General features: G+C 41.6%; 2 protein-coding genes across 2 annotated transcripts; one reads left to right on the plus strand and one right to left on the minus strand.

Moving 5' to 3' along the window:
• Nucleotides 1–7,723: 7,723 nt before the first annotated feature.
• On the minus strand, nt 7,724–14,812 carry LOC6033308 (zinc finger protein 808). The gene is made up of 3 exons (XM_038254531.1): nt 14,668–14,812; nt 13,734–14,606; nt 7,724–9,366 (listed from the first exon to the last, which is right to left on the minus strand). Exons 1-3 carry the CDS (start codon nt 14,728–14,730, stop codon nt 7,765–7,767), a joined length of 2,538 nt encoding a protein of 845 aa, XP_038110459.1. The 5' UTR covers nt 14,731–14,812; the 3' UTR covers nt 7,724–7,764.
• Nucleotides 14,813–15,003: 191 nt separating this feature from the next.
• LOC6033309 (zinc finger protein 208) lies at nt 15,004–18,748 on the plus strand. Its single transcript, XM_001843723.2, has 3 exons — nt 15,004–15,166; nt 15,223–16,521; nt 16,582–18,748. The coding sequence occupies exons 1-3, from the start codon at nt 15,095–15,097 to the stop codon at nt 18,694–18,696; spliced, it is 3,486 nt and encodes a 1,161-aa protein (XP_001843775.2). The 5' UTR covers nt 15,004–15,094; the 3' UTR covers nt 18,697–18,748.
• Nucleotides 18,749–24,380: the final 5,632 nt, after the last annotated feature.

The following is a 24,380-nucleotide window of genomic DNA, read 5'->3' on the forward strand; positions in this document are numbered from 1 at the left end:
TGGGTACACTCAACCCCCGGTGGTTGGTCACTTTTTCGTTTGACACTTTTTTAGTTTGTACCCCGTTGGTTGGTCAAAGTCAAACTAAAAAGTGACGAACTGTCACTTTTTACACGGCACTCACGCACACTATCAAAACAAACGTTTGGTAGTGTGTGTGAACTCCATGTAAAACGGGTGTCAAACTAAAAAGTGACCCCGTTCGTTTGACAACAGTTGGTGTCAAACCATCGGGGTTTGAGTGTATCAAACTTAAGGGATTTTGATACTGGACATGAAATTTGACATTTTGGCAGTAATGGCCGCAACCTAGAGTGGCCGGAGGCCCCGGGGATGTTCCGATAAGGGGACATTTGCGGAACCATAAAAGTTGGGGCAATATGGGTATCAAACTTAAGGGATTTTGATACTGGACATGAAATTTGACATTTTGGCAGTAATGGCCGCAACCTAGAGTGGCCGGAGGCCCCTGGGATGTTCCGATAAGGGGACATTTGCCGAACCATAAGAGTTGGGGCAATATGGGTATCAAACTTAAGGGATTTTGATACTGGACATGAAATTTGACATTTTGGCAGTAATGGCCGCAACCTAGAGTGGCCGGAGGCCCCGGGGATGTTCCGATAAGGGGACATTTGCGGAACCATAAAAGTTGGGGCAATATGGGTATCAAACTTAAGGGATCTTGATACTGGACATGAAATTTGACATTTTGGCAGTAATGGCCGCAACCTAGAGTGGCCGGAGGCCCCGGGGATGTTCCGATAAGGGGACATTTGCGGAACCATAAAAGTTGGGGCAATATGGGTATCAAACTTTAGGGTTTTTGATACTGGACATGAAATTTGACATTTTGGTAGTAGTGGCCACCACCTGGAGTGGCCGGAGGCCCCGGGGATGTTCCGATAAGGGGACATTTGCGGAACCATAAGAGTTGGGGCAATATGGGTATCAAACTTAAGGGATTTTGATACTGGACGTGAAATTTGACATTTTGGCAGTAGTGGCCACCACCTGGAGTGGCCGGAGGCCCCTGGGATGTTCCGATAAGGGGACATTTGCCGAACCATAAGAGTTGGGGCAATATGGGTATCAAACTTAAGGGATTTTGATACTGGACATGAAATATGACATTTTGGCAGTAGTGGCCACCACCTGGAGTGGCCGGAGGCCCCGGGAATGTTCCGATAAGGGGACATTTGGGGAACCATAAGAGTTGGGGCAATATGGGTATCAAACTTTAGGGTTTTTGATACTGGACATGAAATTTGACATTTCGGCAGTAGTGGCCACCACCTGGAGTGGCCGGAGGCCCCGGGGGTGTTCCGATAGGGGGAAATTTGCAGAACCATAAAAGTTGGGGGAATATGGGTATCAAACTTTAGGGATTTTGATACGTGACATGAAATTTGACATTTTGGCAGCAGTGGCCATAACCTGGAGTGGCCGGAGGCCCCTGGGATGTTCCGATAAGGGGACATTTGCGGAACCATAAAAGTTGGGGCAATATGGGTATCAAACTTAAGGGATTTTGATACTGGACATGAAATTTGACATTTTGGCAGTAGTGGCCACCACCTGGAGTGGCCGTAGGCCCCGGGGATGTTCCGATAAGGAGACATTTGCGGAACCATAAAAGTTGGGGCAATATAAGTATCAAACTTCAGGGTTTTTGATACTGGACATGAAATTTGATATTTTGGCAGTAATGGCCGCAACCTAGAGTGGCCGGTGGCACCGGGAATGTTCCGATAAGGGGACATTTGCGGAACCATAAAAGTTGGGGCAATATAAGTATCAAACTTCAGGGTTTTTGATACTGGACATGAAATTTGTAGTGGCCGCAATCCGGAGTGACCGGAGCCCTCGGGGGTGTTCCGATGAGGGGACATCAGAATCACCTCGAAATTTACGAGCGATTACATATGTGTGTATGTGAGTGTAAGCGCGTGCAGTCCAAAAATCTCAGCCTGCTGCGCCCCACTTCAGCTCATAATTTTTGGATCGTCGTCGAGGCCACATCAGCTGCAGCAAAAGAGGGCGCAGAAGGCGAAAATTTCCCTAGGCAGCCCAACGGACAAACAACGAAGAATAACCGCTGCACCGCAGGAGAAGCAAACCACAGGCCAAGGTTCCAAAGGAGAGAGGAAACCGGCCAAGCCCGCGGCCCGTCCGCTGGTTGACGAAACGAATCTGGCCGCCATCACCCCGAAGGATCGGAACTTCGGAACGAATCGCCACTGCAGACCATCGGGAAAGAAGAAGAGCAGCTCCTCCACCATCGCAAGTGTAACGGACAAGAAGCAAAAGCCCCGCCGCAAGTAGCACTTAGGAACGTGGTGCTGATGCAGGTTGACCCAGACCAAAGCCATGGACATCTTCTTCAACGTTGACCGGAGAAGCGGCCCGAATGAAGCACTACACCTCGCGGAAGATTTGATAAACAAACGGCCCTTTTCAGGGCCACCAAATATCTCACGAAAGAGTTGTTCCTTCAAAATTTCCCTCTAAGAATGTTCCCTAAAAATTTAAAAAAAAGATCGAATAAAAATCATTTCACCACAGAGTTAGCATGAAACCACTGTTTCTGTGTGGTAGAATGTCATACGCGCTTGTGTGTGTGTGTGTGTGTGAGCACGGAGAGGGAAAAATCGCCTGCTGCAAAAATGCAAAGTCAGAATAACTTTTTCGAAAATTTGGAGCCGTCGCCGATTGCTGGCAACAGCCTTCAAAAAACACTGGCTCAGAAAAAGCCCCATCGAAACGACGTTGAACGCTTCAACTTTATCCTCAGCTCAAGCATCTCCGCCGTCAGGTATTCCCGGTTTGGTTGACTCGTCCGACCGGGAACTGCGGCCCAGCTCGAGACTACCGTGTCTGTTTCTCGCCTTCACCTTTCCTCATTTGCTGACGCGTCGTCCCTTCCTCGTTGAAAGTCGAGAGTGAAATGATTGCGAAAATGACAAATCGACCTATATTTATAGATTTTTGTTTTGGCATATCGCGGAACGATCAAATCTTGGTGGCGAATGCAGTAAGGAAGGCAGAGAGAATGCAGTAGGAACGGCAAAATGAGGAAAAAATCTTGCGTGCTTGTGAAAAGAGGGGAAGTAAAAGCGAAGTAGAAGTATAAAAATGCGTTCTACCCTTTCCACTCCACTTAGTTGGCACCGAGATGCTGAACAAGTCGGGTCGGCTCATAATATCTGAGCCGCAGACGGGTGAAGCAGCAGCAGCAGGGAGATAGAGAGCCCCAAATTCTCTCTTCCGGAGAAGGATTTCTTCTGAAAAATTACCTTTATTTTCTAGAGAGAGAGAGAGAGAGAGAGAGAGAGAGAGAGAGAGAGAGAGAGAATCGGAGAGCAGTACCGAAGAGGGCAAATTGTTTGCGAATGCCGTAGAATGACACACCATACATACACACTCCCGTTTCATGGTACACGCTGATTGGGTTCGATGCGTCGAGTTTCCCTTCCACGGATGTTCGATTGATGTATCTAAATTCGTCACCTGAAAAGGCCATCAAAGACTGCGACCAACTACAGATACACCCGGGGACGAGCAAAACCGCCAGCGGAGGCAACTTTTAGGCAGTGGAGTAAAATCGTTTAACCTAGTAGACTGTGTGAAAATTGTTGTAGCCCTGTTGTATGGGTTAGTACAACGAATCTACTACGAGCTCGTGTAATTGGTCACGGCCCCGGGATGCACAGCCGGGTCAGTCAGGAAGCTTCCCCCAATTCGTTCAAAGATTTTGTTTACGCCAGTGGTGGCCAAAACCTGGAGTGGCCGGTGCCCTCAAAGAAGGTTCCCCCGGGGCTTGGGGGGACATTTACAGAACCATACGAGTTTTGGCAATATGGGTATCAAAATTTATGGTTTTTGATACTGAACATGAAAATGGCCATTTCGACAGTGGTGGCCAAAACCTGGAGTGGCCGGTGATCTCAAAGCAGGTTCCCCCGGGGCCTGGGGAGACATTTACAGAACCATATGAGTTGTGGCAATATGGGTATCAAAATTCATAGTTTTTGATACTGAACATGAAAATGGCCATTTCGGCAGTGGTGGCTAAAACCTGGAGTGGCCGGTGCCCTCAAAGAAGGTTCCCCCGGGGCCCGGATGGCCTTTTACAGAACCATACGAGTTTTGGCAAAATTCATGGTTTTTGATACTGAACTAAAATTGACATTTCGACAGTAGTGGCCACAACCTGGAGTGGCCGGTGCCCTCAAAGCAGGTTCCTCTTGGGCCCAGGGTAACATTAACCGAAACATACGGGTTGTTGCAATATGGGTATCAAAATTCATTGTTTTGATATTGAACCTCCTCTTGGGCCCAGGGTAACATTAACCGAAACGCAAATGAAATAGATTTTCGTTTTGGGATTTCGTGGAACGAAGAAATCTAGGTGGCGAATGCCGTAGGAAGGCACAGAGAACGCCGTAGAAACGTCAAAACGAGAAAAAAGTCGTGTAATGTGTGGGAATAAATCGTTTAATGTGATTCAAATTTGTTGTGACGCAAAGAAAATCTTTAACACATGGTTCAGACTGGCTCTCTGTAATGAATTGGTCTTTTTATTATTTCAAAATATTTCTAAAAAATTGTTCAATGCCAAAAGTTTAATTGATGAAATGATTTCAAATCAACTGGCACGAAAATCTTGACATTACGATTAGCTGTGAAGCGTTTCAAAACTTTAGACGTTATCCAACGTCAAAATACCATAAGATCTTAGAGCAGAAATACCATAAGATCTTAGAGCAGAAATAAATAGATCTTAAGAAATAACCGTTTCGTGATTGATTTTGTGGCCAAGAAACGCAAATAATAAAACTATAAAAAAAATCATTAACTTTTGTGTCCGAAGTTCTTCGTCATGATGGTTATGCCTGTAGCATTACCACTGCACCTTTTTTCAGTCTAAATTGAGGTAAAATTACATCATAAAAGAGGTAATATTCAACCTTCCAAAATTAAAGCTTCCAAATTTACATTATTTTTTCTGTGTACTGCGCGATTTTGACATTTCGGGCGTTCACCATTCGAACGCCATCTTCGCTTAAAAACCTGGCTGGTGATATTATGAACATTTACTATTTATCATCTCAGTAATTATTATGTTTTCGTAAAAAATGTTAGCAAATTAACATGTTGTTTGATGCATTGTTCCTGCCCCACTAGTTGTGTAGAACGTACGGAAATTCAAAAATTTCAAAATCAATTTTTTACATTAAAAAACTGGATTTAAAAAAAAATATTTTATCAATGTCTTAACCAAGACCTTGAATAAAATGATTATAAAAAAATACGACAGTTTTTTTTAAACGTTTTTAATGCGTTATAACGAGCATTTGTTATTGTCGCTCTGGCACTAAACCGAATCGAGCGATATCCACTCTCACCGCACTTTTTCTCTACGCCTTTTTCTGTCAAGCTTAATTCGGTATAACTCGATCAGTGTGTAAGCCAACTTTGTTGTGATTCCTCATATTGTTTTGATAGACGAAAATTTATGTCGGTGGATGAACCAACTTTTTTTTGTGTATTTAATGAAAAACAAAATGTTTTACCTATTTTACCTTTTTACCACTATTTTTACCTGCAGAAATGGTCAACATCATCATCCAAAATCTCCAACGGCATCACGCAAGCTCTGATGCTATTAAGCTTGACGGAAAAAGGCGGAGAGAAAAAGTGCGGCGAGAGTGGATATCGCTCGTTTCGATTTGGTGCCAGAGCAACAAAATATTTTTTCAGTGACGTTTATCCTCGCGTTCAACACAACTTGTTACACTCAGAATTAGAGTTGATGCGAAGCGTAGTGCCAGATAAGTCGCCGCGAAAATTCGATTTATTTCCGAAACCACAATAGAGCTTTATGACGTTTCGCGTACACACACTAGCGCACCATTTGATTTTGCTGGCCGGACAAAATTTAACCTCAATCTTTTTCGTGTATGTACACGCAATACATGCGCACGCAGATAACTCTATACACTTGCCCCACTTTCCCCTTGTTACACTTGCCCCACTTTCCCTTACTTCCAGCTGACCGTGTTCCATTGGGCAGCGAAATTAGAGATCCTAAATAGGGAGACTGGTCGAAGTGAAACAGACACGAGTTTGACGTAGAGACCCTAAATAGGGAGACTGGCCTAAGTTGGATAAATCGATCTGGCAACGTATGTTTTCAGCTTGGCAACACTGACAACTTTTGCTGGGCGTAAAGGCGATACTCGTTTGGATACGTCAAACTCGTGCCTGTTTGGGTACGTCAAATTCACTTCGACCAGTCTCCCTATTTAGGATCTCTAGTTTGACGTATCCAAACTAGCATTTCGACGGTAACATTTCAAAAGGCATCATGTACATTTTGACACTTTCTGGGTTATTGCATATTCTGAAAGTACTCCTAATAAGCTACCTTTGCACCAAAAATGAGCAAAAGTTACTTCAGTAAAGTCTGTTTAATCATGATTTTAAATAAAGTAACATAAACAAAATCTCTGCCATCAGCAGTCCCTGTTTATATAGCCCTGTCAACCTGTCAAACAAAAGACTACATGAACCTCGTGACGAAAAAAAAAGCGTCATGAAAAAAGCGCCATGTACATCAAGGGAATGGTGGAAAGAGAGGAATCACAAATCCGTGTAAATAATTTCAAGATTTTTCAGGTGTAAACCGAAAACGCGATCAAAAATTAAAGTGGAAGAATAAGACTTTTAATTGCTTATTTAATTGTAGGTGTACAAGACGCCGCACTTTTTAATCATTTTCTGACGTCCATTCAATTTTGTAGTCCAAACCCAGTCATTAAATTGGAAAAATAAAATTCTTTTTCAAATTTTCTTTTCTTGATTTGTGTGCACCGAGGTGTGCACCTACGTCGAAGACCAAGATTGTTTACTTTTTGCTCTTTGGTCTGACAGTCTTGGTCTGACAGATTTGGTCTGTCAGCTTTATCATGGATTTTGGTCTGGTCTAGGCGAGGGATAGGACACAGCACCTTCCTGATGTACATTCGGCGAAAAAAAACGAATCATAACAAAGCGCCTCCCTCAATGACAGCAGGGTGATATAGACGTTGGTGATTTCAAAAGAAGTTATGTTTGTTTTTCTCAAATAAAATTACGGAAATAATGTTTTATTGAATATAGATGATCAAGTATCAATTAAAGCAACGTTTTTCATCGTTTGTTATCATTAGAACATCTTATTTTGCTTTTATATTAAAATGGGAATTGAACATTCAAATGCGTTTTACTCAAAAAGGATGGTTTGTACATGATGCTTTTTGAAATGTTGGCATCGATTTGCCTTTACGCCCAGCAAAACTTGTCAGTGTTGCCAAGCTCAAAACATACGTTGCCAGATCGAGTTATCAAACTTAGACCAGTCTCCCTATTAAGAGTCTCTAAGCTAAATGACCGCGCCGCTAACCAATAACGTTAATTCAAGGTTACCCAATTATAGAGTACAATTTGGTCAAAGTATACCGGCTCTCGCCCAGTCACGACCTTCGCGGCCTTCTGGAAATTTTCCAGCAGGATTCTGGCTGAACCAGGTTTGTATGATTTTGATAAATGTTTGTTGTTAATTTGGTCATGTTTCCTTTGACAGGAAAAACAAATTGAATCGAAAAATTTCAGAACAAAATATTTGAGGAACGCAAAATTATTTGGCTCTTTCTTTCACTCGTAAAATAATATCATATTATTGAATGTTTACAAATCCCATTTTATTGCTCAACAAGATTATCAACTAGTCTCGGACTTAACCTGCAACGTTGTGGAAACCACCGTGCCGCCATCCCCGCTAGTTTCCCCACCCTCAGCTTCCTCCTCCAGCGGAGGCAACGGATTTTCGTGAATTTCAATCGCCTTAAATTCCACCTCCTCTTGCGTCTCCTCGGCCACCACCACCGCCGCCCTTACCTTCGCCCGTTTCTTGCGCGGCTTCATCGTCGGACTTCCGTCCGCGTGGTGCATCTTCATGTGGTACGTCATGTATTTGACATTTTTGAACCGCTTGTCGCACATCTTGCACGGCACGGGCAAACCATCCCCGTGCAGCGTTTCGTGCGTTTTGAGGGCCGATTTCGACACGAAGCTACGCCCACACTCGCCACACTTGTGCTGCAGCAAGTTGACGTCGAACGGGGCGGGCCAGTTGTGGATGCGCGCCTCGTGCAGCGCGATTTGCCGTCGACGCGTTGATCCCTTACCGCAGAAGCGACATCGGAATTGGAATTGTTTGGTGTGTCGTTGCTCGTGTCGAACCAGATCTTGCTTTGTGATAAATTTCGTGTCACAAAAACTGCACGGAAATTTGCGCTCGCTAGTGTCGTGCACTTTCATGTGCAGTTTGTAGCTTCTTTTACCTTTTAACTTTTTCGCACAAATCTCGCATGTTATTTCCCGCTCTGCGACGGCATCTTCGCCCACCTGTTCGGCGTGGTAGATTCGCACGTGTGCCGTCATACCGTTCCGTTGTGCGAAGGATTTCCCACAGAACTCACAGCAGAATGCCTTCTGCTCCTGGTGGATTTGAGCGTGGATTCTAAGGTGCGGCAGTCCTTTGAACGCTTTGTTGCAAATCTCACACACATGGCTTGGCTTCACGTGGACACGCTTCTTGTGCTGTTGGAGCTCTTTCTCGCTAGCGAAAGGCTTCCCGCATTCGTCACAGCTTGTCTTTTGATGCTCCGGATGGGCCGAACGATGCCGCTCCAGCCCATGCGCGCTGACATATGTTTTCTCACACAAGTCACACGCGAACCGACGATCTTTGCCGACGTGGGAACCCTTCATGCACGAATGCACCCGCAAATCGTCGGCACTGACGAACTTTCGGTGACACGACGTGCATCGAACGAACTTTGTTTCGTCAATCTGCTCGCCGTGAGCTTTCTCCAGATGACACACCAAGGTTTTCCATACGGAAAAGTTCCTCTCGCAGTGTTTGCAAAAATGAGCCCGAATTCTGTTCGGCACCGGGACGACTCCGTCGCCGTGCTCTTTGGCCCGGTGCGCCTTCAGGTGGTATTGGTAGGAAAACGTCCTGCCGCACGTCTCGCAAGCAAAGTTTGCCGGCCGAGGATTTTTGGCGTAGGATTTGCGACGCACCGCCGGGTTTGATTTGCGTTTTACTTTTGGGCGCGTTTGCTCGACGTTGATTTCAGACGACTGTTCATTTTCATCATCGATATCCTCAAATATGTCCCGTTCACTTGCCGTGTCCGATTCAGGGTTGGGACTACCGAAGGCATCACTGTTGCCTTCCTCGTCGGACGGTTCCGATTTGATTTCCTCTTCTTTGATGGTAATGTTATGCAAAGATTCATGATTTGATGTTGGCTCCTAAAAAGGATATTTGTCTTGTTAGAATAAATATTTTCTATTACGAAAGCTTTTAAATTCAGGCGTAAATGAAATAATTTAATACTCTCGGGAAAAAGTTTCCCGATATTTCCCATTTTCCATAAAATTTGAAATTTCTCGGAATTCCAGAAATTGAAGTTTTTTAATAGGGTCCTAAAGCTCCATGTAATTTTTTATGTACAACGGGGAAAAACACGATTAAAAACCATTTCTGATCGTTCTATTCTAAAGCTATAACAAATAAATTGACAAGACAACATTTTTTCGATGGATCAACTATGGTCCCCTTGGAACGAGCTGTCAAGTAGGACCATTTCTTGCAAATAGGAACGCGAAGTAATTTTTCAAAATTGATTTAAAAATCCATTTTAAATTCTTTGCGGTTAATTGGGTACTAAAGCCCTATATCAATTTTTATCTACAACGGTAAAAAACACAATCAAAAACCATTTCTGATCACTTTTTTTTTCATTTAAATGCAAAAAAATATATAACAAGACCTGCCGAGCTTCCGTGGCCGTGAGGTTACGGGTTTCGCCTTGTAAGCGGAAGGTGATGGGTTCGATTCCTGTCTGGCTCGGCAAAGTCAGATCCCTTCAAAGAGCAAATCTGCTCACTGGGAATACTGACCGGTAGGGGATGAGTTTCGACTAACGGCGTGCTGGGTTTCCAATCCAGAGGTCGTGAGTTCGATTCTCGTACCGGGATGATGAAGTTTAAAAAAAAAAAAAAAAGACAACAACCCCTTGGAACGAGCTGTCAAGTAGGACCTTTTCTGTCAAGAAGGACCACGAGGTTAATTTTTCAAAATTGATTTAAAAATCAAATTCAAACTCTTTGTGGTCGTATAAAGGGTCATTGTACTCAGAAAAATAAACTTTATCACTGTAAACAATAATATCAGCAATCTAAGCTTCATTTTAGGACCCAATTGTACTTAGAAAAATAAGCTTTTTGCAATTCCGTCGTGAAACTACTTACTTTTCCTGTCATTCTTGAACGACGAAATAGCCTACTTTTCTGTACCAAAAATAACAGAATCGAGTAGCAACACTTTTCAGCACTTGTTTCGAATTTTTTTTTTTTTGATTTAAACGATTTATTGACAAAATACATGAAAATTTGACATAAAATTTCACTCAGTGTGTGTTTTTTGGAATTGCAAAAAATGTTGCATGGAACTCGTTGCAAAACTTTATTTTTTCAGCACTCTTCGTATTTATCCAACTCGGTGAACCTCGTTGGATAAATGTACAACTCGTGCTGAAAAAATTCTCTTTTTGCAACTAGTTGCATAAACTACTATTGTCGTTGTGAACAATACCATCACAAATTCAAGTTTCATTTTAGGGCCTAATTGGGTCCTAAAATTAAGCTTAAGGGACCATCGAAATAATGTTGTCTTGCCAATTTCTGCTGATTTTTTTTTTTAAAGATCAAATGAACCAAATTTTCAGTTTTTGCTTTTTGGTTGTTTTTTAATACACCTGACTCAAGGCGGTTTCAAAAACATCCAAAAAGCAAAAATTGGAAATTTGATTTAATGGACCTTTTCAAAAATAAAAAATAAAACTCCAGATTTATTTGTTAGCAAATCAAATCAAAATATTCGCTCTACAGCATTGCCTTGGCGTTCTCGATTGCGAGATTCCTACTCGAAACCAGGTGTCCGAAGGTTTGATTGTTGAGGCAGTTGCAAACCTCTTTTTACACCTAAGCTTCCATCCACCCCGGGATTCGAACTGACGACCTTTGGACTGTGAGTCCAACTGCTAACCAGCGATTCCACCGAGGCAGGATAAAGGAAGACGACTTGTACACCTCGTTATTAGCATTAGAACGAAAAAAAACTGTTTAGAAATGGTATTTAATCGTGTATTTAATCGTGTTGTTTACCGCTGTACATTAAATATTTACATGGGGCTTTAAGACCATATTTCAATCAGATTTCTGCTAGCAAATGAGCAATTCTCTTTTTTAATATGTTTTAGAGGACATCAAATGCCAAATTTTCAAAATTTCCAGAATGGGCAAAAAATCTTTTAACAAGTTATGATTTTTTTGAATCAATACAATTTTTTTCAAAAAATCGTAATATTGGTCGCAATTTTTTTTTAATTTAATTTTTCGATGTAAAATTGAATTTGCTATCAAAAAGTACTTAAGTGAAATTTTGATAAAGTGTACCGTGTCAAGTTATAGCCATTTTCAGGTAACTTTTTTCAAAATAGTCGCAGTTATTGATTTTTTTAAAATAGTGCCCATGTTTGCCCACTTTTGAAAAAAATATTTTTGAAAAGCTGAGAAAATTCTCTATATTTTGCTTTTTTGAACTTTGTTGATATGACCCTAAGTTGCTGAGATATTGCCATGCTAAGATTTAAAAACAAGAAAATTGATGTTTTCTAAGTCTCACCCAAATACCACACCATTTTCTAATGTCAATATCTCAGCAACTAATGGTCCGATTTACAATGTTTAAACATGAAACATTCGTGAAATTTTCAAAAATAATATTGAAAAATTTTCAAAAATTTAAATCAAGACTAACATTTTAAAAAGACCAAACATTTAATATTACGCCCTTTTGATACAGATTTTTGAATTTTCACATATCATTTTTGTATGGACAGATGCCAAACTTGTATGGAAAATTATATGGACAAACTAATGATGCAAAATGGCTTCTTTGGGCAAACCGAAAGCACCAAAAAAAGTTTCAGCCGGATTAAAAAAATCAAAATTTAAAAATGAAGAAAAAAGACCGATTTCGTATAGAACTGCTCAAATAGCGTCCGAGTTTGAATTCCTACTCAAGGAGCTATTACACTACGGCAAACAAACAAACTCGCACATTTTGACAGTTTGCCTGCTTACCAGTTTAGAGTTTGGCAAACTGTCAAACACGAAAAAAAGGCGAGTTTATTTGTTTGTTTGCGGTATTCTAATGGCTCTAATGGCTAATTCGAACTCTGAACCGAAATTCGTAATTCGAATCAAATATAGTTTCAGAAATCGGATTAAACAAACCGAGTGTGTGTGTGTGTGCAACCAACCAAACGGGACCACGCGGTCGCTTCTTACAAATTGAGTTGTTTCCATGTATTTTTAGATCTTCATTCTATACATACAAATAACTCGCATAGGCATTTGGAAGGTGTTAGCTCTGCCGAGCTTTTGGTGACCCATTTCTACGCTGGCTAGCCGAGCGCGAGGTCCCTCAGCTTTTATCGACAAGCCCCGCCCTGAAGAACGTTTGCACCAATCGGGTTCAAACGTTATTTAGAACTTCCGAACCCTTGTCAAATGGACAAGGACCCAGCGCGTATATAGTTTGATAGTAACAGTATTCCTACTTCCAGGCGTCGTTCACCAAGCCGTGATGGCCTTGTGATTAGCATTTTTGCTTACCAATCCAAAGGACGGGGGTTCGAACCCCGACTCGGGCGACTTTAATTTTTCGTTCATGTTCAGTGTTTCAAGATTAATATTTCCTATACTTTCTCGTTGGGAGCAGATGGGAATCGAACCCAGGACCATTCGCTTAGAAAGCGAACACCGTAACCAGTCAGCCACGGCCGCTCCTATCATCGGATTAAACAAACCGAGTAGACACGAAAATCCTTGCTGAATTCAAATAGAATTTTTAACAGAAGAAAATCTTTCTATCTTGACTGGGTTGACGATGAACGATGAGAGATTCTTCTCAAGCGGTACCCCAGTTAACTCAGTCGGAAATCTGAAACGGAATTCAATTCGAATCGTTTACGAATTCTGTTAAAAACACAACAATCGAATCGATTTAATCGATACGTAGACGGAATCGCTTTTTGCGTTTGAAACGGAATACGTTTCGATTCGAATTGAATTCCGTCTCAGAATTCCGAATGAGTTGACTGGGACGCAGCTGAAAACTATAACAGAAACGAAAAGTAGCGATTGACGTTTCTTCGCGCGGTGCTTGTTTGATGAAAAAAGCAAAGAATTCTTATTTTTCTTTTTGAATGCGACTGACAATAGAATTTCAGAATTTAAGAATAAAAACGTTTAAGAACTAAATAATTTAAGAAATTAGGAATTTAAGAATTCAAAATTTTAAGATTTTTTTAAATAGAATTTAAGAATTTTCAGTTCAGTTTCAGTTATTGAGGAAATTTTAAAATTATTGATGATATTATTATTGATATTATGATGATTAATAATTGTTGTTGGAAAGTTTTAAATAAACGTTTTTTAATCTATTTAATTTCAACTTTTTGAAATTTTCCTCCTTCCGATCTGTACTTAGCGTGTTATCACAACGAGAGTTGAGCTGCAAAATGGAAAAATGTAAAATAAAAACTCACCTCCGGTAAAAGAACCTGATATTTGTCTCCTTCCCTTTCGCAGAGTATAACAATTTCCGTCGTTTGATTCCTCTCTTTTACCGGTTCTTCCTTGGTCACAGCCACCTTGCCGTCGCTCCCATCTTTCTCCTTGTCCAGCAAATGTTCCAACCCAATAAACGGATTGTGTTTGTTTCTTCGCACGCGCACCTTCGGCTCCTTTGGCCGCTCCACCGCTTCTTTCCTCCTGCCCTGACTTCCCAGCACCCGCTCGAGGCCCAACACTTCCCAGTGACGTTGGCGCTCGTGGTTCCGCAGTGCCTTCTCCGTGACAAACTGCAGCTGGCAGTGGCCACACCGGAACTTGCCCTCGTGAACCCGCACGTGATGGCTGAGCGCTCGCTTGGACTCGAAGCCCTGGCCACAGTGCCCGCACTGGTGGTCCTTCTCGGGGTGGCCCTGCTCGCGGTGCTTTTCAAGCAGCTCTGGCTTCCGGAACCGTTGGCCACACTCGGTGCAAGCCAGCCCTTTGGATCCGCCACTGGCGCAGGACCCCTCGTGGAGCTTTAAACTCTCGATTCGCGCGAACGATTTCCCGCACACGCTGCACACGTGCGGCTTCTGGCCGTGCGTGGTCATGTGCAGCCGCAGGTTCGACTTCCGCGCGAAGATCATCGGACATTCCTCGCACCGATACGTGACCCCTTCGGCGTGCTTGAGGATCATGTGCACCCGGCGACCTTCGCGGCTTTTGAACACGGCGTCGCACTTGCCGCACGCCAACACAACTCCGGCGTGCTTGTCCACGTGGTCCCGGTAGCTTGCCTTCGAGCGGAACACGGACGGACAAACCTGGCACCGGAGCTGCTTCGTTGTTTGTTTCTCGGTGTCGGGCTGGAATGTTTATATTAGCCAGTTTTGATGATTTCCAACAGATTCAAGCTGAATTTCTTACCTCATCTGCAGTGGCAATCGTTTCGACCGGTTCCGGGGGCGCGTCTTCACCACAAGCACTCATATTTTTGGAAACGGCAATTTTTTAACTGAAATTTTGATCTGATTAAATTTTAGTCGCAGGAAATAACGCCGTTGTTTATAAACACTTGCTTACCTATATACACTGAAAAAAATTTCAAGAATAAATTTTGTCAAGTTTGCACGTTAATAGGAACGAACCATTTTTGGGGTTTAGGGCAAAGTACTCTAAATTGAGGGGTGCGCTAAATCAAAACTTTTCAATCAGTTTCCAACAAAAGTGTTCAATTTATTTGATTTGTTTACGTTTAGTTCGTTGATGCAAAAGTCATTTCGGCACTTTCGTCGTAAAATTTTTGAACAAAATTCATGGAATTTGTGTGAAACAAAAATCAGATCTGTTCAAAATGGAAGCGGAAATCTCAGGTTTCGAACTCTCTGAAAAAGTGAACGAAACGCTTGAAATAAACGAATCAAAGGTAAGTTTTAATTGTATCAACATCTGAAACAACATAAAAAACAAACCAACTTTCAGGCGGACTTCAACCAAGAACCGGAAGACGACGATTTTCTTCCCCCGGAATCCAAACCCCCAAAGCACCCCTTCCAATGCGAAGTCTGCGACAAAATTCTCACTACCAAGCAGTCCCTGAAACTCCACGCGCTCACTCACGTAGACCCGGCCAACCGGAAGACCTTCCGGTGCGAAATCTGCGAGACCACGTTCAAGTCCCAGCCCGGCCTAAATTACCACCTGGAAACGAAGCACAACCCGGATTACGAGCGTAAAAAGCTGCCCTGTCCGACGTGCGGCCGGATTTTCAAAAGCGACGAGGGCCGGAAGATCCACATGACCATTCAGCATGGGGCCGGCGGACCAATCTTCAAGTGCAAGGAATGCCCGATGGTATTCGCGCGGAAGCCCCACCTCGAGCTTCACATGGCCACTCATGGCGCGGGCCAGCACGTTTGCACGATCTGCGGAAAGTCGTACGCCAGGCTGAAGGACCTGTCCCTGCACGAGGCCACCTGCGGCGTGAAGGAACTGTGCTGCGCCGTTTGTGGCAAACAGTTCCGGAAGGAGCAAGCCCTCGAGAATCACCGGAAAAAGTGTCGTCAAGAATGTCGGAACTACCGCTGTTTAACCTGCGGCCAGGGATTTGCCACGGAGCAAGCGTTGAAAACGCACGAGGCGGTCCACCGGAGGACGTTCCGATGTTCGGAATGTTCGCAGACATTCGTCACCGTGCTGGCCCTTCGGAACCACGAGCAGACCAAGCACTGGGATGGGTTTGGAGGTGGTGTCGGTGAGAAGCGGGGTCGTCCGAAGAAGAGCGGCTCCGGTGGTGGGGAGGACAAGGTCCGCATGAGGAGAAGTAAATATGACCTGTTTATTGGACTGGAACATTTGGCCGATCCATCGACGCTGATCGAGGAAGAGAAACCGGTTAAGGATGAACTGAAGCCAGCCGATCTCGATCCGAAGAGGTTTCCGTGCGAGCATTGCCCGCTGAAGTTTGCTACCAAGCAAGCACTGCAGAATCACGCGCAGAGACGTCACTGGGAGGCTTTGGGTCTTGTGGAACCAGCTCCCGAGAAACGAGGACGCAAGAGGACGCGTCCGTTGGTGCGAGTTTCGGAGAAGCGTCCGTTGGAGCCAGTATCGAGGAAGAGAGTTCGCAGACCGCGGAAGTTGGTCAACTATGTTGAGCTTGTGGATTTGCCGGAAATGGTTGAATGTGACGCTGCGAAGGAGGAAGATGGTCCGGTGAAGTCCGAAGTAGTAGAGAACGTTGTCATTCCTGCAAACGTTGCTTACGCTGAGGAGAAAAGTGTAGGGATTAAAAATGCTAGTTTTGTTTTCATTATTAATAATTTTTGTTGTTTCTTTCAGGCGCCGATCGAACAAGTTGAAGAATCAGATATTTTTGCAACGAACGAAGTTATCATCAAGGAGGAGATCGTTGGGTTTGAGGACTACGAATTTGATTACTTTGAAAATGACTCGGCCAGCGGAGACGAACCCGTTGATGAGCTCACGTTTGAGAACATTATTGCGGACCTTGAACTGCCTCGCGAGCCAACGAACGATGAAGTTGACACTCTTGCCGTAGAACCAGAGCTGGAGAACAACGTGTCGGAGGAACCACACATTTTCAAAGAACTCGTCATCAGATTGGAGAAGCTGGATTATTCCGCCCTCGTGGAGTCCAGTAGCGGCAAGAAACATTTCAATCGGAAGGAATGCGAACATTGTGGAAAAGCGTTTGTACGTCAATACGATCTAGCGAAGCACCGGGTCAGGGAACACGGGAGTACGGAAACGCCAACGAGAACCAAACCACCACCGAAGATGACACTGCCACCAAGCTACCGATGCGAGGAGTGCGATAAATCGTACCAGCTCGAGCATTACCTCAAGGCGCACAACGAAAAAGTGCACGGCATCACGGAAGAACCTGGTGACGGTGCTAATATTCGAACCTGTAAGCACTGCGGACAGAAGTTGAAATCCTGGCCAAGTCTGGTCAAACATCTAAAGTTTTTCCACGCAGAAAGTATCGACGAATCGCAGTTCGTTAAATGTCCGTCGTGTCCTGCAAAGTTTCTCAATCAGGAAGACTTGGACGGGCACGTCTGCACCAAGAGAGACGTTTGCGAAAGGGAACCAAGGGAGCGTTCCTTCAAGTGTGATCTGTGCCGTAAAACGTACTCTTTCCTCCTTCATTTGGAAGCGCATTATTCCGTGCATCCAGAATATCAGAACTTCAAATGTGACCACTGTTCGGACGGATTCTACAACGAGAGGGAGCTGAACAAGCACAAGAGGAACGTGCACGAACCGGTGGTGAAACCTGCGGTGACGAAGATTCGCCCCTTCAAATCCAAGTACAAAAATCCGTTTCCCAGGACGGAATGCGAACAATGTGGACAAACGTTTGCCTACCGATACCGGCTAGCACTGCACCGGATCAAGGAACATGGGAGTACGGAAGTACCAGTGGCAAACAGACCAGCAGCAAGTGCGACGCTTCCACGAAACTTCCCTTGTGATCAGTGCGATAAATCATACCATCTTCAGACTAATCTCATGATTCACAAGGCCAAGGTTCACGGCGTTGGAGAAGCCCCACCAAAGTATCATCCAACCAAAATCTTAAAACACACCTGCAAGCACTGTAAGAAACAATTCACAGCCTGGGGCGCCCTGATCTACCATCGAAAGTACATCCACGGAGAAAGCATCGAAAAGACGCAATTTGTGCAATGTCCTTCGTGTCGTTTGAAACTCGCAACAGACGAGGAAATGGCGAACCATGTTTGCCTCAGGGGAATCATTCGCCCAAGGGAACGTCCCTTTAAGTGCAACCTGTGCGATAAATCTTATTTCGCGAAACCTCATCTGGAGGGCCACTATTCCGTTCATCCGGAGTACCACAACTTCAAGTGTGATCAGTGCTCGAAGGGTTTCTTTGCCGAATCCGAGCTCGTAAGCCACAAGAAGAAAGCACACATTGCAAAAGAGCTGTACTACGCGTGCGAGACCTGCAATCAGCTGTTCAAAAGCCAACAAAACTTGAAGCGACACCGGGAGCTTCACATGGGCCGCGAGTACTGCTGCGAGCATTGTGGCAAAAAGTTCAAAATGCGAACAAACCTCAAATCGCACGTGTTCCACGTGCACGCCGAGTACGCGAGCGAGGCCGCCCGAGCCGCTCAAGCGATCCCTTGCACAGTGTGCGGCAAAACGCTGAGAGGAACGAGCGCGTTTAAGCAGCACATGCGAACTCACAACAACGATCGACGGTACAAATGTTCCTTTCCGTCCTGTGGCAAAAGCTTCATCGCGAGCGGCAGTTTGAAAGTGCACGTGCAAAGTCACACGAAGGACTACAAGTACAAGTGCAAGTTCTGCGAGTACGGGACCGTTTTCCGGAAAAGAATTGTGCTGCACGAGCAGCGGGAGCACAACCATAACCGGTTCGCGGGAGTGAACGATTCGCAATAGGTTGGGGAATGTTAAATAAACGTGCATTCTCGTCATTTGAGAGAAATTGTGATATTTTTGGCGGGTATTTAAACAACTTTTTCAGCAAACCTTTTGAAAGAAACTTGCCCAGTTAGTTCAAATCGAATTTTGCCTGTTGGCTGGGTAAAGTCAATCGGATTTAACGGAATGCAATTAGAATCGTTTACGAATTCCGTTTTAAACGCAACAACCGCGTACGTACAAACATAGACGGTTTTACTAATTTGGCTCGTTTCAGGATTGTTTTGTGCCTTAATTTCAGGGTTGTTACGGACGGCGCGGATGGCGCGTTTCGCGCGGATTTGTTGGCTAATTTTGCTTAGGCGCGGATTTCGCGCGGATGTGTAATTTGATTAATATTTAAAATAATTGAGAGAGATAAAATGACATTCCAGTAATAAGGAAAAGTGTTATCAGGGAATCAGGGATTTTTTTTTTAATTTGCTTCGATTTCTGCTATTGAAACAAAATTGAGTTTTCTTCCGAAAATGTTTGTTTGTATTTTCTTAATAAAAATAAAAAACGACAAAAAAATCTTCATGATTGCATTATTTTTTAAATGTATTGATGAGGATTTTTTAAACAAATTTATTACTACACTCAACTAATTTTTACCGGCTTTGAATATTTTTAATATATTTTGAGTTTTGAGTATCGTTCTTTTTAACTTTATTTATTGTTTATTTTATGAAGGATTTCAATCATGTCAATCATTTTTCAAACTTTTCTCCAAGTTATATACCAGGATGTAAGAAAAATGATTATTGGGGCTTGTTTCCGTGGCCGTACTGTGCTCAAATGCGGATGCTGGTTCTTCGCCGTTGAATTGTAGTAAAACCCACCCCATAGAAAGATTTTTTATCTAGATTTCTTGGGGAAAAAATAAAAGATCAAAACATTCAAAATGAAAGCTACAATATTCAAAACTCGATGATTCGGAAATTAAAAATATTTTTGATTTTCATAGTCTTTTTTACTGAAAATTAAAAAATTAGAATACAAATATTCAAAAACACGAAATTTTTTAAAATTTATAATTAAAAAAAAAATTCAAAACTTGAAAAATTTTGGAATTCAAACAAATTAATTCAAATTTAATTTAAGAAGAAGAGTCAAAAAAGATAAATTCTAAAAATTAAAAATGACCAAGAGAACAAAAAATAATACATGCTCAAATTCTTAAATACTTGAATTCTTAAATTCTTAAATTCTTAAATTCTTAAATTCTTAAATTCTTAAATTCTTAAATTCTTAAATTCTTAAATTCTTAAATTCTTAAATTCTTAAATTCTTAAATTCTTAAATTCTTAAATTCTTAAATTCTTAAATTCTTAAATTCTTAAATCCTTAAATTCTTAAATTCTTAAATTCTTAAATTCTTAAATTCTTAAATTCTTAAATTCTTAAATTCTTAAATCCTTAAATTCTTAAATTCTTAAATCCTTAAATTATTAAATTCTTAATAAAATAGTACAAATTTGGTGGTCCGATTTTTATGAGTGACTCTTTGGCGAGAATCATCAAGTACGAACTCTGTTTATATTTTTAAATCCTTGGATTTATGAATTTTTAAGATTTTCAAATTTATAAATTTTATGATCATTTTCATTACATAAATTTTTGATGTTTTTTCTATTTTTCATATTTATATTTCAAAATATTTTCATTCATATTTAGAATTGCTCTTTTTGCCAAAATTATTGTTATGGCTTTTCCCTCTGGGTTACTTTATCCTACCAAAAATAAATTTCTCCATGAAATTTTCGGCGTTTCAATATTCTGCGTTCTGAGATTCGGCTTCATGCGGCTATTCTTGATATAAAATTGGGTCCTAAAATGAAGCTTAGATTGATGATATTATTGTTAACAGCGATAAAGCTTATTTTTCTGAGTACAATGACCCTTTGTACGATCACAAAGAGTTTAAAATAAATTTTTAAATCAATTTTGAAAAATTAACCTCGCGGTCCTTCTTGACAGAAAAGCTCCCACTTGACAGCTCGTTCCAAGGAGACCATAGTTGATCCATCGAAAAAATGTTGTCTTGCCAAAAAAAAATTTTTGCATTAAAATGAAAAAAGTGATCAGAAATGGTTTTAATTGTGTTTTTACCGTTGTTCATAAAAATTGACATAGGGCTTTAGAACTCAATTGCATTTATTGAATTCAATTTTATTCAATCGTTTGTGATTGTTGTGTTCCTTTTGATGGATCTCTTGATTTTTATCCCAAAATATTTTTTTTAATTGGGTACTAAAGCCCTATGTCAATTTTTATGTACAACGGTAAAAAACACGATTAAAACCCATTTCTGATCACTTTTTTTTCATTTTAATGCAAAATTTTTTTTTGACTAGACAACATTTTTTCGATGGATCAACTATGGTCCCCTTGGAACGAGCTGTCAAGTAGGAGCTTTTCTGTCAAGAAGGACCGCGAGGTTAATTTTTCAAAATTGATTTAAAAATCCATTTGAAACTCTTTGTGCTCGTACAAAGGGTCATTGTACTCAGAAAAATAAGCTTTAACGCTGTAAACAATAATATCAGCAATCTAAGCTTCATTTTAGGACCCAATTGTACATTCGCACGAATGTCATACGTTTTTGCACCAAAATGTTGTATTTGTCGTGCGATCGATCATCGAAATTGTTCGACATTGTCGTACTACATTCGACCGACGTCGCACGGTTTTGTTATTTAGGTTGTCGTGCCTTTGTCGTGTGCTTTTTTCAGGTTTTTAGGTTATGTTGAAGTTAAAAAATAGATATTTGTTTATTTTTAATTTGTTTTATTTTTTATGTAATTTGCACTTTTCCCCGGAGTAAAAAATCAATTAATTCATTATACTTGTTGTGTCGTGGATCTTCACGTACATCTTGGTGTCGTCTTCCAGTTCTCCGCGTTGCTCGGCAGGAATTCGTCAGTCATCTTCTCGAGCGCCGTTGCGAGTCGCTTCTTCCGATGCAGGCGGGGCAGCATATTGGTCAAGATGGACTGTTGCTCCTCGCTGCTGCCGCAGATGCTGATCAAAGTTGGCATTGAAACGGTCCTGGTGCTGCCCCACTGTTTTATGTCCGATGGACTGATGGCCACTGAAGTAACGGATAACGTGGGTTTGCGCACTTTGCAAGACTTTCGGCAGGATCAGATAGGAATATTTTCGAATGTCTGAAATAAGATAGGGTGATTCCGTTAAACCATTCATATTTAGAGGTTTTTGCTTACAGGAAAATACAAGATTTTAAAATTACAAGGTAAAAAATACCCAATTTTATTGAAGATTAATCGAATAAAAGATTCTAGAAATAAGAATTTTTAAATCATAGAATTTTAGAATGCTGAAGATTTCAAATATTTTAATTGTATAAATTTAGAAATATGCAGCCATTTAAAAAAATAATTTGACGATTTTATAATTTAACAATTTCATAATTTATCAATTCAATAAATTAACAACTTGACAAATCAAGAATTAAATTAATCAAAAATTTCATAATTAACATTGTTACTAATTTTTATTTATTTTATAATTTCTTAATTATACAATACAAAAAATTTATTATTTGAAAATTCAAGAATTTCATAATTTAGGAATTTCATAGTAAACATTACTTTAAATTTCAAGAATTTGATAATTTCTGGCGAATCAGAAACGCCACCGGGAGCGTATTATTCCGTCCTCCTCCGCCTTTTCATTCACCCAGAACAGTGAACAACTCTCTGGGAATTGGAAGTTCCGTTTCCTTATTTATGTTCCCTTGACCAGAACTTGGTATTTAATCCTTTTTCTCTTTTGGGAATGCACCGCAACCTCCCGTGGAAAATAAAACATCCGCTTCCTCGACCGCAGATTGGTTCCTTCCCATCCCGTCTTCCGGCATGGCCGCCGGGTTATCTCTATTTCCCATCCTCCTTCGCCTCCACCACCACGATAACCGAAATCAGGAAACCTGGAACAAATGACACTATGATTCGGCCGCACGCCCACTCACGCTGAATCTTTCCAGCAGAAAAATAACACAACTCACCTATCAACCGGCCAAAATCCTTGCGAAGCTCAACAGCAATCATGTTCAAACAAGTCCAACTGAAGAGAACTGTCAAACTCTTGCGTCGACGAAAATCGTGACGTCAAATTGAAGGAAAATCGATAGAAAAAACAATGTCGGGCATGTCGAGTGTTTGTCGTACGTTTGTCGTCTTTTCGACCAATCGATATCGAAACGGTAAAATCAAAACCGTGCGACAACTCGTACGACGTGCGACATTTTTCAAACAGGGATCCCTGCCCTGTTTGAAAAATGTCGCACGTCGTACGAGTTGTCGCACGGTTGTGATTTTACCGTTTTGATATCGATTGGTCGAAAGGACGACAAACGGACGACAAACACTCGACATGCTCGACATGGTTTTTTCAATCGATTTACCTTCAATTCGACGTCGATTATCGTCGACGCAAACATTTTGACAGTTCTCTTCTGTTGATCTTGTTCGGACTTGATTGCAACCGAGTCGAACCAGTTGTTGTTGCTTTTAGGCTTTTGGAGGATTTTGGACAGTTAATAGGTAAGTTGTTTACTAGGTTCAATTACTTTTTCTGCCGGAAAGTTCCGGCCGGAGTGGGCGAGTGACCGAATCAAAGTGTCTTGTATTCCAGATTTCGGTCTTCGTGGCGGAGGAGGAGGAGGACGGGAAATATGGTGTCGGCGGGCCATTCCGGAAGACGGGACGGGAAGGAACCAGTTTGCGATCGTGGAAGCGGTTGGTTTTGGTGTTTTACCGTCCGCGGGATGTTGCGACGCATACCTAATAGGGGATGGCGTCGCTATTTTTAGACCACATTTTCCACTTTTGCTCATCGAAACCGACTACTTTATCGACTTCATTTTGCTGGGCGAGATAGGACGCCGTCTATTTTTAGACGATGACTCAGCACTTTTACACTCTTGCGCTTAAAAAAAACAGGTGGCAGCACGATGTAACGCCACGTCCCTATGGAACTGGTGAGTCATGTTTTAGAAACGATAGAGGTGTGCTGGAAGTGCGATTGGACGATCGAAATTAAAAATAGGATGAATGGAACAAAAAAAATTCTCAACTTTTCAATCCAATAATTCCAAACTGAAAAATAAAAAAAATCAAAAATACTAAAATTTTTAAAAAACTTAAACGCTGAAATTGTAAAGTTGTAAAATTCTAGCATTTCAGAACTTAAAAATGTAAGAATTCGAAAATTCTAAATTTATTGAATTCCTTGATATTGTGCAAATTGTTAGTATTCTTTTCTTAAATTCTAGAATTTATTAATTCTTCAGATTCTCAAAGTCTTCAAATATTTTTGAAAAAAATTGAAATTCAAAAATAAGAATTTTTTTAATTGACAAAAACTTAAACACTAAAATTCCTTAACCCACCGGAAGTCGCGTACGTGTACTTTGTACACAGTTTGTAAGGGCACTTGTAAGAAAGACGAAAACACGCGACTTCCCGAAGGTTAATTCTTAAGTACTAAAATTCTTCAATTTATAAATACAATAAATCTAACATTATAAAGTTCTTGAATTCCCAAAACGTTGGACGCACGAGTTGGAATTTTGAATTCTAATATTAAAAAAATTATGAGTTCTGAAATTCAAAATTGTAAATTCTGTAAATTCTAAA

Source organism: Culex quinquefasciatus, chromosome 2, assembly GCF_015732765.1.
Source record: "Culex quinquefasciatus strain JHB chromosome 2, VPISU_Cqui_1.0_pri_paternal, whole genome shotgun sequence".
Lineage (NCBI taxonomy): Eukaryota > Metazoa > Arthropoda > Insecta > Diptera > Culicidae > Culex > Culex quinquefasciatus.

What these genes read in the sequence shown, in the direction of transcription:
- LOC6033308 (XM_038254531.1), bottom strand. Translation starts at nt 14,730, where the DNA reads ATGAGTGCTTGTGGTGAAGACGCGCCCCCGGAACCGGTCGAAACGATT. An exon ending in CGATTGCCACTGCAGATGAG is followed by an intron (nt 14,607 to 14,667) that starts GTAAGAAATTCA and finishes TAAACATTCCAG; the next exon opens with CCCGACACCGAGAAACAAAC. An exon ending in ATCAGGTTCTTTTACCGGAG is followed by an intron (nt 9,367 to 13,733) that starts GTGAGTTTTTAT and finishes TATCCTTTTTAG; the next exon opens with GAGCCAACATCAAATCATGA.
- LOC6033309 (XM_001843723.2), top strand. Translation starts at nt 15,095, where the DNA reads ATGGAAGCGGAAATCTCAGGTTTCGAACTCTCTGAAAAAGTGAACGAA. An exon ending in TTGAAATAAACGAATCAAAG is followed by an intron (nt 15,167 to 15,222) that starts GTAAGTTTTAAT and finishes ACCAACTTTCAG; the next exon opens with GCGGACTTCAACCAAGAACC. An exon ending in CTTACGCTGAGGAGAAAAGT is followed by an intron (nt 16,522 to 16,581) that starts GTAGGGATTAAA and finishes TGTTTCTTTCAG; the next exon opens with GCGCCGATCGAACAAGTTGA.